Raw genomic sequence first — 14,716 nt, 5'->3', positions numbered from 1 at the left:
CTATTTTTAAAGCAAGAAAACATCAGATAGATTTATTGTTCCCAAGCAAACTGATTTTCATGAAATCCAAGCAAAGAAAGGGTGAGAAGTTGGGGGGAAAAAAAACCAATTAGCATATGAATAGCTAGAGATTACAAATATAGAAATAGCAGGAATGGAGCAAGTAATGATTAAAAACAACTTTATGCTAGCTACTTTTACCAATATTATCGCCTTAGTTTCTTATAACAACCTTGTGAGATAGACACTATTATTATTCCCATTTTATAGTTGAAGAAACTAAGGCAGATAGAAATTAAGTGATTTACCCAAAATTATACAGCTAGTGTTCCTGCATGAATTTGAACTTAGATCTTTCTGATTCCAGGATCAGTGCATTATCCATTATATCACCTATATACATAAAAACATATCAATATAGAAGATGCAGATATAGACATAAATATACATGACAATGATAGCTATAGATGATGCTGATTCAAATATAGATGATATAGATACAAATAATATTAAGTAGCAGACATGTAGAAATTGAATATACATTGTGGTTATGAATGTATGAATTGCCATTATATATATGTATATTTAGATACACAATAAATATTTTTGTGTTTGTTTTATATATATGTATGTGACCTATGTATGCAGTATGATACAGATACAAATATAGATGATGCAGACATAAATCTACATGACAATGATAGATACAGATGATTGCAGATTCAAATATAGATGATATAGATACAGATGATATTAGGTGGCAGACATATGCAGAAATGGAAGATACATTGTAGTTATGATGTCTGTGAATGTATAAATTCACATAATGTATGATACGTATTTGCACAATAAATGTATTTGCATTAAATATATAATATGACATGTATGCAGTATATACTCAGCGATTTGTATATATTTATCAATCCTTACAGCAAGATAGAAGATAGATGCTATCATTATCTCCATTTTACATATGAAAAAAACTGAGGCTAACTAAAGCTAAATTATTTGGCCAGGGTCATATCACTAATAGTTCTTATTTTACTTTAGGTCCAGCATTCTTTCCATTGTACCATCTAGTTGTTCTGTTAGCCAACAAATACCACCTTGACCTTGACCATGTCCATCTAAAGGAGCAAGCTTTCAGGAGGAAGGGGAAGAGCAGACTTGAAAGATTCTGCAGGGACTTTTTGGTTGCTTATTATCCCAGAATTGCCATGGCCCAGGATCCTATGACCAAATATTCGGTCACAGTATATATAAATTTTCCCCGCTTTCAGTCACCTTTACAGTTAACTCACCTTCTAGCTCTTCATGTTGCTCGGGCATTTCAGTTGTGAAATTGCTTTTTTCACAGCTTAAAAAATGTCCTCCGTCCCAGCCCACCCACCCTTTTATAGGCTATGTTGCAGATGAAGCAAGTTCAAGGCTGCTTCTTTTAGCAAAGAAACTAGTCCTTTGGGTGATAGTGTCTCTGGGGGTTCTTAATATTCTCCTGGCTCTGGCTTTTAGCAACTTTGTAATGTTAACTATATAAATGATTTCAGGATGGGGCAAACAATTTTTGCTCCATGATTAGAGCCCTAGTTTGGCCTATGATACATTTTTTTTATTCTGACCTTGGCATATACAACATAAAACTTCCAACTAATTTCAATATGCTCTTTAGACCATTATCTTACAATCACACTTGTCCAAGATTGCTAAACTGAATGAAGTTTATCTCATCAATTCAGGACAAACAAGGAATATTGTTCATCCTCAAAGATCTTAAGCTCTCTCCTTCCTATTCCTACCACACCACCAATACCCTCTCCATTTAAATGTAAGTAAGCAGATTAGTTGATTTTCAGGGTTTCTTATGAGTCGGTCCTTGCTTTGTATACTGCTCAGAAAGCCCCCAGAAGGGCAATTTGGAAATGCCCACTTACAGTTTGCTGGAATTTATTTGGGTCTCTTGAATCAATTCTTTAAGGAAATATATATATATTTAAAGGGCCAACATTATGTCTCTAATTATATCTACTCAGTTGGTAATGTATATTTAAGCAGTGCCTGAAGGGTTAACTAACATTATTCCAGTGACTATAGATGCATTACCTTAAGGTATCTGCTATACATGGGCAGCTAATTTCTCTCTGGAATTTTTCTTGCATGAACGTCCATAATACATTGACTTCCGAAAAGAATTGATTTCCACACAAAATTCCCTGCTTGCCTTAAACCTTTCCCCTAAAGCCACCAGCTGCCTGCATAAATATGTGGTTTTTCCTCATGAATCAGACCTAGCATACACAATTGAAGTTGAGAGGGAAATAGTCTGGTAAGCAATGGAGCTCAAATGTTCAAGAGTTTCTATTCCAGTAACTGGGAGCCTCATCAGGTAATGGATAGCCAAGTCAATTGGTGATAACTTTCCTCATCTGGATCAGCATTTTGGAGGCAGTTTTACATTAGCACAAGATGTTTCATCAATGCCAGTGTTGATTGAGATAGGAATTGGGAATGGGAGACAGTACATGATGGGCAAGCATCCTTATCTTGATTGTATATCTTGCTTCTATAATCACTTGATAATAAGACCATATGACTTTATTTAGGGAAGGAGATAGTGATCTCTATTCAATTATTTAGGTAGGTTGGTCCAAGTGAAATGATCATAATTTAGACATTCTGGTTCAAAACTTTATCATTTCTCACTTCAACCATTTCAATAACCTCCTAATTAATTTGTTTCTACCCTCTCTTCTTTCCAATCCTGCCTCTAGAATACATCTATGACCATATCATTTGCTTTATCAAGAAGCTTCAATGGCTCTTTTTGTCTTTAGGATAAAAACAAACAAACAAACAAAACTCAACAAATAAACACTTTTAAAGCATCTATTTCAATCTGGGTCCTCACTGATTTTCACATTATAATGAAACTGGTCTGTTTACCTGCTTACCTGAACTAATAGTCTATCCCCCCTACTTTTCTTCTTGGAATATATCTCCATTCAAGGGTCAGTAAGTGTAAGGATAATTTCCTCTAAGAGATATTTTCTGATAGCCCAAAGTACAGCTGTGTGGCACGATAGTGCATAGAACAACAGACTTTGAGTCAGGAATAGTCACCTTCCTGAGTTCAAATCTGGCCTAAGACATTTACTAGCTGGTGACTCTGGGCAAGTCAACCCTGTTTGCTTATTTTTTCATCTGTAAAATGAGCTTGAGAAGAGAATGTCAAACTTTTCCAGTATCTTTACCAAGAAAATCTGAAATGAGGTCATGAAGAGTTGGAGAGGACTGAAAAACAACTGCAAAAATATTCTACTCCCTAAATTTATTTGTGCATATATATATCCACATATATATATATATATATATATATATATATATATATATACACACACACACACATATCCATATATATATAATATATATATATATATATATCCACACACACATATGTATATGTGTGTGTGTGTGTATGTGTGTGTGTGTGTGTGTATATATGTGTGTGTGTGTGTGTGTGTGTGTGTGTGTGTGTTCTTGTGAGGGAATTGTGATTAAGTGACTTGATCAGAGTCACAAAGCTAATAAGTGTTAAATGTCTGAGATCACATTTGAACTCAGGTCCTCCTGACTCCAGGGTTGGTCCCCTATCCACTGCACTGTGCCATGCCATTTAGCTGCCCTCCTTAAATTATTTATTTATTTAAAGCTAAATACAAAATACGAAACAACAAAATAGAAAAAGGAAAATTAAAAAAACATTGTCATGTGCCCAGTAGAACATTAGGGAGAACTCATGTGACAACAACTGCACATCTTTTCTTTGCTTTCTTATATATATTTTTTTGTTCTTTGCTGTGTACTTTTTACTTTATTTACCCTCCCTTTCGTTCCCTCCCACTTCCCCCAAACAAGCTATACATAAGCACAGATATATTTGTATATTCATACACATACACACACACATATTATGTGTGTATATATATATATATATATAATTATACACACACATACACATATATACACATTTATACCCACATCCATACAATACATATATCTATATACACCCACATACACACACATATATGTACACTTTTACACACATGTAGACATGCAATTAAATAAATATTAATATGGGTGACATATAATGTAGATTTATCTCTTGATTGAATCTTTGTTGGCTTTGCCTGAGTCCAATGATTATTAATCCTACTTTTAAAAAACTAATATATTCTACTCCTGAGCCTCATTAATGTGTTTGTGGGTATCTCCTGTTGAAAACCTTAGTTAGAAAGGCCAGGATCTCCTATTGCATTCAGTGCCATCTCCAATCATCCTGATCTATATCTGGCCATTAGACTCAGATGGCTCAGGAAGGAAAGAATCACCTCTCTGATGTTAATTCGAAAATTAAGGACAAACAATAGTAATAAGAGATCCCTGCTATCCTGGGTAACACTTCTAGTTTAGTCCTACTTCTTAATTTGCCTTGCTATTATTTAACCTCCCCTCACCTCTGGATCCCTCCCTTATCATCTCCCCTCACTATTTCCCTCACTATTTATCTCTTTCCCATTGATATCTATCTATCTATCTATCTACCTTTCTATATCTCACCTTATCCTATTGCCTTCCTCCTTATTTCTTTATAGATTTTGAAGTGTGCTAAACACGTCATATATTATCTATCTTTATCTCTATCTATCTAGCTATCTATCACTATTTAACCCTTTCCTGATACAAGTAGGTTTTCAGAACTACCTGCCCTCTTCCCCTATCTAATGCTTCTGTCATTTTTTCCTTTGCACATCATTTATATAGCATAATTACTACTATCCTAGACAGTTTAGTTTTTTACAGTCATTCAATGTTCAACTCTGCCCAAATCTTTCTTTTGAACTACCTGATTCCTGATGTCAATTTTAGACATATGATTTATATTTCCACATATAAAACATAATGGTTCATCTTTGTTGAATATCTTGAAAATTAGTCTTTGTTATTGACTCTTATATGTTAAATTTTCTATTGTATAAAGGTTTAGTTGAGAAAAAATCCTCAAAATCTTTCCCCACTCAATATTATGCTTAATTTTGCTGTATATGATATTTTGGGGCACAAGTCTAGTTTTTTTGATTGTCATTATGTAGTATTCCAGGACCTATGGTCCTTTGTTGTAGCTGTTGCTAAATCCTGTAAAATTCTAATCATAGCTCCAGCATATTTGAATTTTTGTTTGTTTTTTTCTTGTAAAATTTTCTCTTTGATCTGATTGTTTTAAAAGTTAGCAATAATGTCCTTATATGCTTTTTATGTAGGATCTCTTTGAAATGGTATTTAGTGACATTTTTTTCCTATTTCTACTTTTCTCTCAAGTTCTTCAGAACATTTTTCTTTGGTTATTTCTCGTATTATTATGTCATGGTCCTTTAACTTACAGGTAATACAATTAATCTTATGTTTTCTCATCTTGATCTGTTCTCCAGATGTTATTTTTTATATTTCACATTCTCTTCTCTTTTTTTATTCTTTATATTTTGTTTTACTATTTCTTGTTCTTTTATAGCTTCTCTGGCTTCCTCTTGATTAATTCTAACTTTTAAATAATTATTTTCTCCTTTAAGACTCTAGATCTCCTTTTCTAGTTGGTTGACTTTCTTTTCATAATCTCCTTGTTTTTTCTGGGATGATTCTTATTTTTTTCCTAGTTTTTCCTCAGTTTCTCTTATTTGATTTTTTAAAAGTCTTTTTTGAATTCTTCTATAATTCTTTCTGGGCCAACAGCCATTTAATGTTACTCTTGGAGTGTAGGAGAGGCTTTTTTTTTTTTTTTTAATTCACTGTCTTCCTCTGAAGATGAACCCCAGACTTCCCTATTTCCATAGCAAGTTTCTATGGGTGGATTCTTTCTCCTTTGTCTCCTTATTTTTTAAACACTAACTTATCATTGTAACCTCTTCTAATCTTGGTGAAGTGGTGCCTCTGTCTTCACTTCAGCTCTTCCCTCTGATCTAGAACCCCAGATCAAAAACTCCACTCACCTCTAAGTATCCACAGCCAACAGCTTGCTTCTCCCACTGTTTCTGTACTTATCATCTTTGCTGTTTTCTTCTTGCCCAGGCATCTCAACAGCTAGGCCTGGCATTCCTTATCTCAGCTGATCTTTGAACCCAGCTTGCCTTGAAGCTTTCTGCTTGCTCTTTCAGCAGAGCTACCCTGGAGGTTTTTATACTTCCTATCAATTAAATCTTGGTCTTAGGGTCTTTCTTCTAAAAGTCTTCTCAAATTGTCTTAGGAGGAACTCTGTTCTGTCCCAAGTCCTATTCGTTTCCACTGGTCTATATTCACCCTGAGGTGCAATTTTGTTTTCTTTGTGGGGGAAAAACTTGGAATTTTCTGACCTTCTTCCCATAATCCTCCTATTTGCTTTTAATTAAAAAAGATATAGTTTGTACTTACTTATCTATGTTAATATTGTTTTACCCTAGTAGAATTTAAACTCCTTGAGTTCAAGGATTACTTTATATTGGACTATATAAGTGCTACCAACTAAAATAAGTGCTTAATATTGAATTGAATACAATTGATTTATAAGAGAAAATTTGAACTGACTTCTGTAATTTATTACTTATCAATTCTAGAAAAAAGAAATACTTATTAATACCAATATTCATAAGGAACTCTAATTTCTGTTATTGTTCAGTCACTTTAGTTCAAAATTTTCTTCTCCAGCTCATTTTGCAGATGAGGAAACTGAGGCAAATAGGGTTCTGTGATTTACCCAAGGTCAAGCAGCTATTAAGTGTTTGAGGTCAGATTTACACTCTATCTATTGTGTTAAGTGTCCTCCAGAATATAGAGAGACTAAAGGCACTTTTAAAGAAGGGGAGATAATAAGCATTTATATAATACTTACTTTTTGCAAACACTGTACAAAATGTTTTTACAAATATTATCTTATTCAATCCTCATACTGACCCTAGGTGTAGAGGGCTGAAACTCTTGAATCAATGCACTGAGGTCAGGATAGCTGAGCACTTGAGGCTAACTATTGATTGGACAATACTCTATGGGCATATGCTTGCAAAATGGCCCTTCCCACTATCCTGTGCTGGCTCAATAATTGGTGTATACAGAGAATTGTAGGAGGGACTAGGGGGTGGAAAAAGACTAGCCAGGGTCACTTTGGTGGTAGACAAGGAAGAAGGAGATTGCAGAGATCCTGCTTCCATCCCCTTCACTTCTACCCCTAAAGACCATGCATAAAGACTAAGGACTTTCGCTGATTCTAAGGTATCCAGAATGCTAATGCGGTCATCACACCTAGGAGTTAAGTTCTATTCTTATAATCATTTTGTAGTTGTAGTTTTGTAGTTGAAGAAATTGAGGCAAGCAGAAGCTAAATGACCTGCCCAGAGTCAGGTTAGTAAGTATCTGAGGCCAGATTTGAACTCAGATCTTCACTCTAGTGTTCTACTCACTGTGGCACCAAATTCCCCTGATATCTATCATCTGTGTTTTTTCATGTAATCATGTTATTTAGGAAAGTATTGTTTTTTTTTCCAAATATGCCCTTTTCTTCCTCTTATACCAAGAGCCTTCTCTTGTAACAAAAAATAAAGGGAGAGAATAAATCAGCTCTGTAAAACTTACCAATACATTGAGCAAGTCTAGGAGTTTATATAATGCTACATATCCATAATCTCCCACCCATTCAACCAAAGGGGGAATTGCATCTCTCTCTCCTTCCCTCTTTTCTGTTTCTCCCTCCCTCCCTCCCTCCTTCTCTCTCTCTCTCTCTCTCTCTCTCTCTCTCTCTCTCTCTCTCTCTCTCTCACAGAGTTTGTGTGTGTGTGTGTGTCTGTCTCTCTCTGACTCTCCATATCTGTTTTTTGCACTTGATGACAATAATTAAACAATGTAAGTTTGTTTTTTCTGTTGTTCTTTCCATTTATACTACTATAGTCATTATACCTATTGTTTTCCTGGCATAATTATGTTTTTAATTTCATAATAAAGATGGCCTTTCAGTGGAAATGGAGGGGAGGGAGATATTAAACCTCACTGAATCAACTGTTTGCTCTAGGCTACATAGTATCAAAGGCATTTTTAGTATTATGGCTTGTCCTTGCTTTCACTATATGACTGGATTTAAGGGTTTGATTTAATATTTATTTGTTTAGAATAGTAATATATAATTTTTATAGAAATTTAATTATGTGACAGGGAATTTGATATAGTAGAAAGAACTATGAGAAGGGAGTAGGGAAGGAGAAAGGGATAGATATTTATTAAACATCTGTTATGAGGCACAGATATTTACAAATATCTCACTTGATCCTAACAACTCCAGGAGATAATATTATTAACATCCCTTCTTACAACTGAGAAACTGAGGCAAAAAGAGGTCAAATGACTTGCTTAGGGTCATACAGCAATAAGTATTTGAGAGTGGATTTAAACTTGGGTTGTACTGATGCCAGACCCAGCATTCTTCCTTCTGCATCATTTAGAAAACTCAAACTCATTTATTGTCTCTTTCATGAACTGACCCTTGAGCAAAACTTTCCCTGCCTATAGGTCTTTGTTTCCATAGAGTGATGATGCTAGAGTATGATAATGTCTAAAATATCCGTCAGCTCGAAAATTTGGGGATTCCATGATTAGGTGAAATTCATGATTAGACTTTTAAGTGATCTAGATATAGAAGAAAAATTATAAACAAAATAAAAGCCCCCCAAAATGAATACACACATTCATACACACACCCACACCCACATACTGTATACCCACCCACACCCGCCCATCCCCACACACACACACACACACACACACACACACACACACAGACCAAATCAGTGAAATGAAGTGGAGAGATAACTAGGTAAGATGATACACATTCAATACAATGGAAAGATGAAGAATAAGCAAGCAATTGCATATAGGCTACAGAAAATTCATATCTTAAGAAATAGTTTAATCAGCAGGTTGGTGAATTCTATTGAGTTGTGTTCTTGTGCTTGACTGGTCATGTCCTTAGATTGTGTCTAAAATCTTAATCTGCCTTAGATCTGCTCTAAGGCTGACATGGCTCAGGATATGAAGTCATTGGTTACTGCTTTCCTTATAAAGAAGTGTGTTGTTAGAGAAATCCTCTGGATAGCCTGTCTATGTTGTCCTTGCATGCTTGTTTACATTGTTTGGTTTATCTTTTATTCTCTCTTATGGATCTAACTCTTCTAAAGCAGTAAAGAAATGTGTAACTTCTATCTATCTATCCAATTACCTACTTACCTACCTATTATCTATCTATTTTTCTACCTATCATCTATATATTTACCTATCTACCTGGTGTCTGTCTATCTATCTATCTATCTATCATCCATCAATCTAGTCTATCTACCTATTATCTATCTACCTTCCTATCTATCCATCTATTTCTTTATCTACCTACTATTTATCTCTCATCCATCATTTACCCATCTACCCATCCATCCATTTCTCCATCTATCCATTCATCTATCTACCTTTTATCTACCTCTATATCTCTATCTCTTTTTCTGCCTATTCTCTATATACCTGACAACTATATATCTACTTATTCATTCATCTTCTATTGATCTATGATCTACCTATGTCTCTATCATCTATTATATTTCTTCTATCATTTATCTATAATTTACTTATCTATTATATCTATCTTTTATTATCTATCTATTATCTATATCTGTCTTCTGTGAGGTTCATTAAGTAACAGCAGGAGAAAGAATTTATAATCTCCTTTTTAGGATAACTTAAAAATCACAAGTCCAGCTATCTGGAATGTGGTAATTGTACTCCTGTTTGTAGGAAGGGGAATAAGTAGAAGTCCTTTCCATCCCTAGAATTTAATGTTGGCAAATAGTTCAGCTATTGCCTGGAAGTCACAGCATACTTTAATGGGAAAGGGAAAATAGATAAGAACAGATTGAGCAGAGGAATAGTACCTTGAAACCTGAGTTTCTTTTCCCCCAGGAATCTTAGCATCTGAGGGATAACTATTCTTACAATCACATTATTTCCTGCAGAGAAACATGGTGTGTGCTGCTGGATATGGTTATTTCTTTCATCTTGCAACCAGTGAAACTTCGAAAGCTCCTCTTCTCTCCTTCACTCAGAATATAGCCCATTCCTGCAAAAGGTACCTTTTGTTGGAAACTCATAGATATTTTTACAACAGGACTTTTGTTTGGACTGTGTATGTATGTGTATAAAATTATGCATATATAAAACTTTAATTTTACATATAAAATGCAGAGCTCATTTGCAGTTAATGAGCATCCATGATTCTAGTCTGTAAAGTGTTTTGTGTCACAAAGGACTGCCTAGATTGATCTTGCTGTATAATTTATAAAACTAATGAATTATTTTGATTACTAGTAATTTCCAATGTTTTGAACAATTTCTGTTTACAGTATTTTTTTGGGAAAATACCTCCAAGAAGGAGGTAAGTAGGCTGATTTTTGTTTTGGGAATGGGAAAGTGAGATAATTTGGCCAAAGATGAAGAGGAGAAAGTTCATAGTACAGTATTTTCTTTGACATTTAGCAGTATGGAGAGGCATGTGAAAGTAAATTGGAAACTAGAACATGCATAGTAGAAACTAAGTGAACCTGATCATTTTAGGTTCTCATTTCAAGCTTAGTCATCTGTTCAATTGAGGGGTCATGTATAAGGATTTTTTAAAATACTTTTTTTTCTTCAACAATTAAAAAAACACACATACCACAAAAAATCCACCATAACAACTTGTGATTTCCTTGGTATGAAGAAATATACATGAAGCAAAGCCTTCCACTACAGCAGATAAGCATCTATTCTGTAATTTACAATCTTAGACATTTGTTTAAATTACTGAGAGAATAAGTGACTTGGTCAGAGTTATACAACAAATATGAGAAAGGTTTGATTTGAACCCAAGTCTTAAGGTCAGAGGAAGGCATTGATATAGTAGAAATTCAGAGTCATAGCACCTGAGTTTAAAATCTGACTGACATTATTACTTATATGACCTTGGTTATGTCAGTGAATCTTTCTGTGCCTCAGTTTTCTCATATGTAAAATGAATCAGTTGGATTAAATTATCTCTGATGTTTCTTCTAACCCTATATTTAAGAGATTCTCATCATTTTGTCATTCCTGATTATGAGGCCAGACTTATCTTTTTAGCAATTTTACTTCTCCAATATAAGAAAGAAAAGGTAGTGGAAAAAGCCTCAACTCATGGTGAGGCTCCTGATAAATGTAAATTTAGTATTGGGGATGCTAGATTAAAGTTGGGGCACAAGGACAAAGGGGTTGAAAGGTTTGGGCTTTGTATTTCTAAAAGTGCCAACAATTAATGATTATCAAGAAATTGTAAAGTACTAAACCATGGTAGTTTTAAATATCTTTTTTCCATGTTTTTTTTGCTGAGGCAATTGGGGTTAAGTGACTTGCCTAGGGTCACACACAGCTAGGAATTGTTAAAAGATTTGAACAAAGCTCCTTCTAACTTCAGGGCTGGTGCTCTATCCACTGCATCTATCAACTGCCCCTGCTTTTAATTATCTTAAAGCTCTTAGCTCTTACAGTAACAATGACTAACTTTTTATGTGTCTTTTAACTTCATTTCCTGTTAGTTGGACTTGGAAGGAACAAGACTTGTGTTCACAGTCCACTTTGGACGTTTTACATATATCCCTGGGCAACTGTTTAGAACCTCGATTTCCTTTTCGTAAAATGGGAATAGTACCTACCTCACAGAGTTGCAATGGAAATCAAATAGGATTTCATATATATATGTATGTATATGTATAAATATGTATGTATATGCATGTTTAACATGTGTTATACAGTTATATATTATATTTATAACTGTAAATATTAAAGCATTATACAAATGCCAGTTATTTACAATTTTACTCTTTGTATCTCTCTGTTTATCCTATAACATTTTATATTTGGATTTTCAAGGTCAATATTCAAGAGAGTATTTTTTTTCTATATACCAAAAAAAGAAATTAGTTTATTTTTTTCAAAAGTGCATCATAGAGATGCTTTTGTGTTCTATATGTGGTTCCCCCAGTCCCCCCAAAACAAAACCCAGGCTTTTTTGTTGGTAAAAAAAATAATTAATTTTGCTAAGTGAGTGAGATAATTAACATAATGTTTAAATTGATTTTTTTATTAAAATAGATCTATTTAAATATCCAAGCAAAACTAAAAGTTAAAGATATCGAATTGTAAAATTATAATTAGTTGCCTTTCTAATTGATTATCAGTTATAAGTAATCATTGCTTTCATTTCACCTTGAATCTTTTAACTCAAAGTTAGAAATCCTTCCCTAGTTGATTCAGACTGTCATTTTTATCTATCTTATTCCTTGATATCAAGTTCTCTCCCATCTTCCACAGCTGGTATCTATGGTACTTCAGTTTAGGAAATAATTCTAGTTATTACCTTCTCTTAATTGTTTATGAAAAAATCATCCCCAGAGATTCCAGGTTTTCTTCTTCTTCTTCTTCTTCTTCTTCTTCTTCTTCTTCTTCTTCTTCTTCTTCTTCTTCTTCTTCTTCTTCTTCTTCTTCTTCTTCTTCTTCTTCTTCTTCTTCTTCTTCTTCTTCTTCTTCTTCTGAGAAAACTTCCTGTTTTTATTCTTTTTCAGTGGGTTAGATGGGGCAGGCATTCAACAAAATAAATTATGGTAGTATAAAATGGTATCCACATTTGCCATTTTGATACTCCCTAATTGTATTATAGAATGAAATTATTTGCTGATAAAGCATCTTCTTTTCAGTTGTGGATTTTGCCTTTATAAATTTGAACTTAACTGTTTCTCAATTTGAATGGTCCTTTAGCAACTATTAATTAGATCCAGACTTGCTTCAGATAGTTTAGATTTGAAAAAAAAAATGATACCTAGGGTAGTGTATAATTTTAAAATTGACTGTCCATTTTATTAGAACTTGATAAATCATTGAATTGATTGTTTCTTCATACTCTAGTATAAGAAAGTACTAATTAGTGATACCTACTTTCTTGGTCATATATTTACTTTATATTATTAATCCATACTACATTAAACCTTTGAATTCAGGCTCCACTAATTCAGAATTTCACAGAATCTGAAAGAGAGAGAATTCAAAATTGAGAGGGATCTCAATAGTCATCTATTCTTACTTGTATCTCTGTAGTCCCTTTCAGTTACACCAATTAGTCATACCCAAGGATGCTCCTCTACAAAGTTTCTCTGCAGAAGTTGCCTTGGGAAGATCCATTCTATTCATTATTAAATAATTTTCCAAACCAATTAGAAACATAACTAATAATATAGGAGATGTCCTTTATTGAGACAATAAAAGTTTTTCAACTATTTTTAATATCTTTCATTTATATTTACAACATTTATTATATTCACTGTGACAAGTCAATCAAGAGAAATTACTATAAATGAATGATTAGTATATGCTTCTACTATTTTAGGCATGGTACAGATGTTGAGAAAAAGATAAGAAATAGACTCTGCTTTTTATATTTTAAAAATTCTTGTTAGGAAGACAAAATTTGGAAACACGAAGCAAACAAAGTATAATATAAAATAGGTAATCTTAATCTTTTTTATATTGTGGACCTCTTTGGAAGTCTAGTGAAACCTATTATGTCTTCAAAATGTTTTTGAATACATAAAATACATAGGCTGTTAAGGAAACTTGATTAAATTGAAGAATTACAAAAGTATTTTTTAAAAGCTCATAGTCTCATATTAAGAACTCCCAACATAAAATAATATATAATTTAGTGTTAGAGAAAGCAAAGTGGAGTGGATAGAGTGGGCTTACAATTAGGGAAATTTGGTTTTAAATATCTTTCCTTAAATTTAATATTGATATATCTCTATACTATAGCTTTTATGTACCTTGAACAACTCTCTAAGATCTATCTACTAAGCCAAAGATAGGTCTTGGTTGAGGGCATCCCCATACATTGAATGCTCTTATGCTTAGGGTAAAGGAGAGATCAATATGAGATGGAAGTTGCAAAGGTTTCAGAGAAAGCTGTCTTAAAGAATAGGTGAAATTCAATACTTGGAAAAAGATGGGGAAAGGCTTTTTAGGTTGAAAGAAGCGAAGTCAATAGAGGTACAAAGATGGTAATTATTATGGAATAAGTGGAGAAGTTATGAATTTAGTGAAGAAACTGGCATAATTGTAGTGAAGGATATGCATCAGGCCATCATTTTAGCTGGACAGAGTGAGCCAAATTATAGAGCATTAAGGAAGCTAAAAGAATTCTGTTTGAAATGAAGAAACTTTTATTTCTTTAAAATTATAATGTACTTCAGACTTTCTATTAATTTGAATGAGTTTTCTAATTAATTATCTTGAATTAGTGGGATTTCACTTCAATGCATATGTTTAAATAGTATTGAAATCTGAGTTTGAAGAGATCTCAAAAGCCAATATTTCCATCTGACCTATGCATATAGAGAAATTCCCTATATAATATCTCTGGTAATTGATCACTTGACTTCAATTTGAAGACTTTAAAATCTGCTTCTGATACATCCTGTCTCAGTGGCCTTGGATTGGTAGTTTAATATTCATGTTTCCTTAATGGCTTTTCAGCTCTCTTGTAGCCCTAACTCTTGGTGTGTGTGTGTGTGTGTGTGTGTGTGTGTGTGTGTGTGTGTGTGTTTAG

General features: G+C 33.6%; 1 protein-coding gene across 1 annotated transcript in view; it reads left to right on the top strand.

The window, feature by feature from the left end:
* The window catches only part of PKHD1 (PKHD1 ciliary IPT domain containing fibrocystin/polyductin), a 621,489-nt gene that overhangs the window by 300,648 nt on the left and 306,125 nt on the right, over positions 1 to 14,716 (top strand). Inside the window, 1 exon segment of the mRNA XM_051996694.1 lies at positions 10,065 to 10,177. Coding sequence (XP_051852654.1) covers positions 10,065 to 10,177 — 113 coding nt within the window.

The sequence above is a fragment of the Antechinus flavipes genome, chromosome 4 (genome assembly GCF_016432865.1).
Source record: "Antechinus flavipes isolate AdamAnt ecotype Samford, QLD, Australia chromosome 4, AdamAnt_v2, whole genome shotgun sequence".
Lineage (NCBI taxonomy): Eukaryota > Metazoa > Chordata > Mammalia > Dasyuromorphia > Dasyuridae > Antechinus > Antechinus flavipes.
The sequence above is the reverse complement of the archived record's forward strand: the minus strand, read 5'-3'. Positions and strand labels throughout refer to the sequence as shown.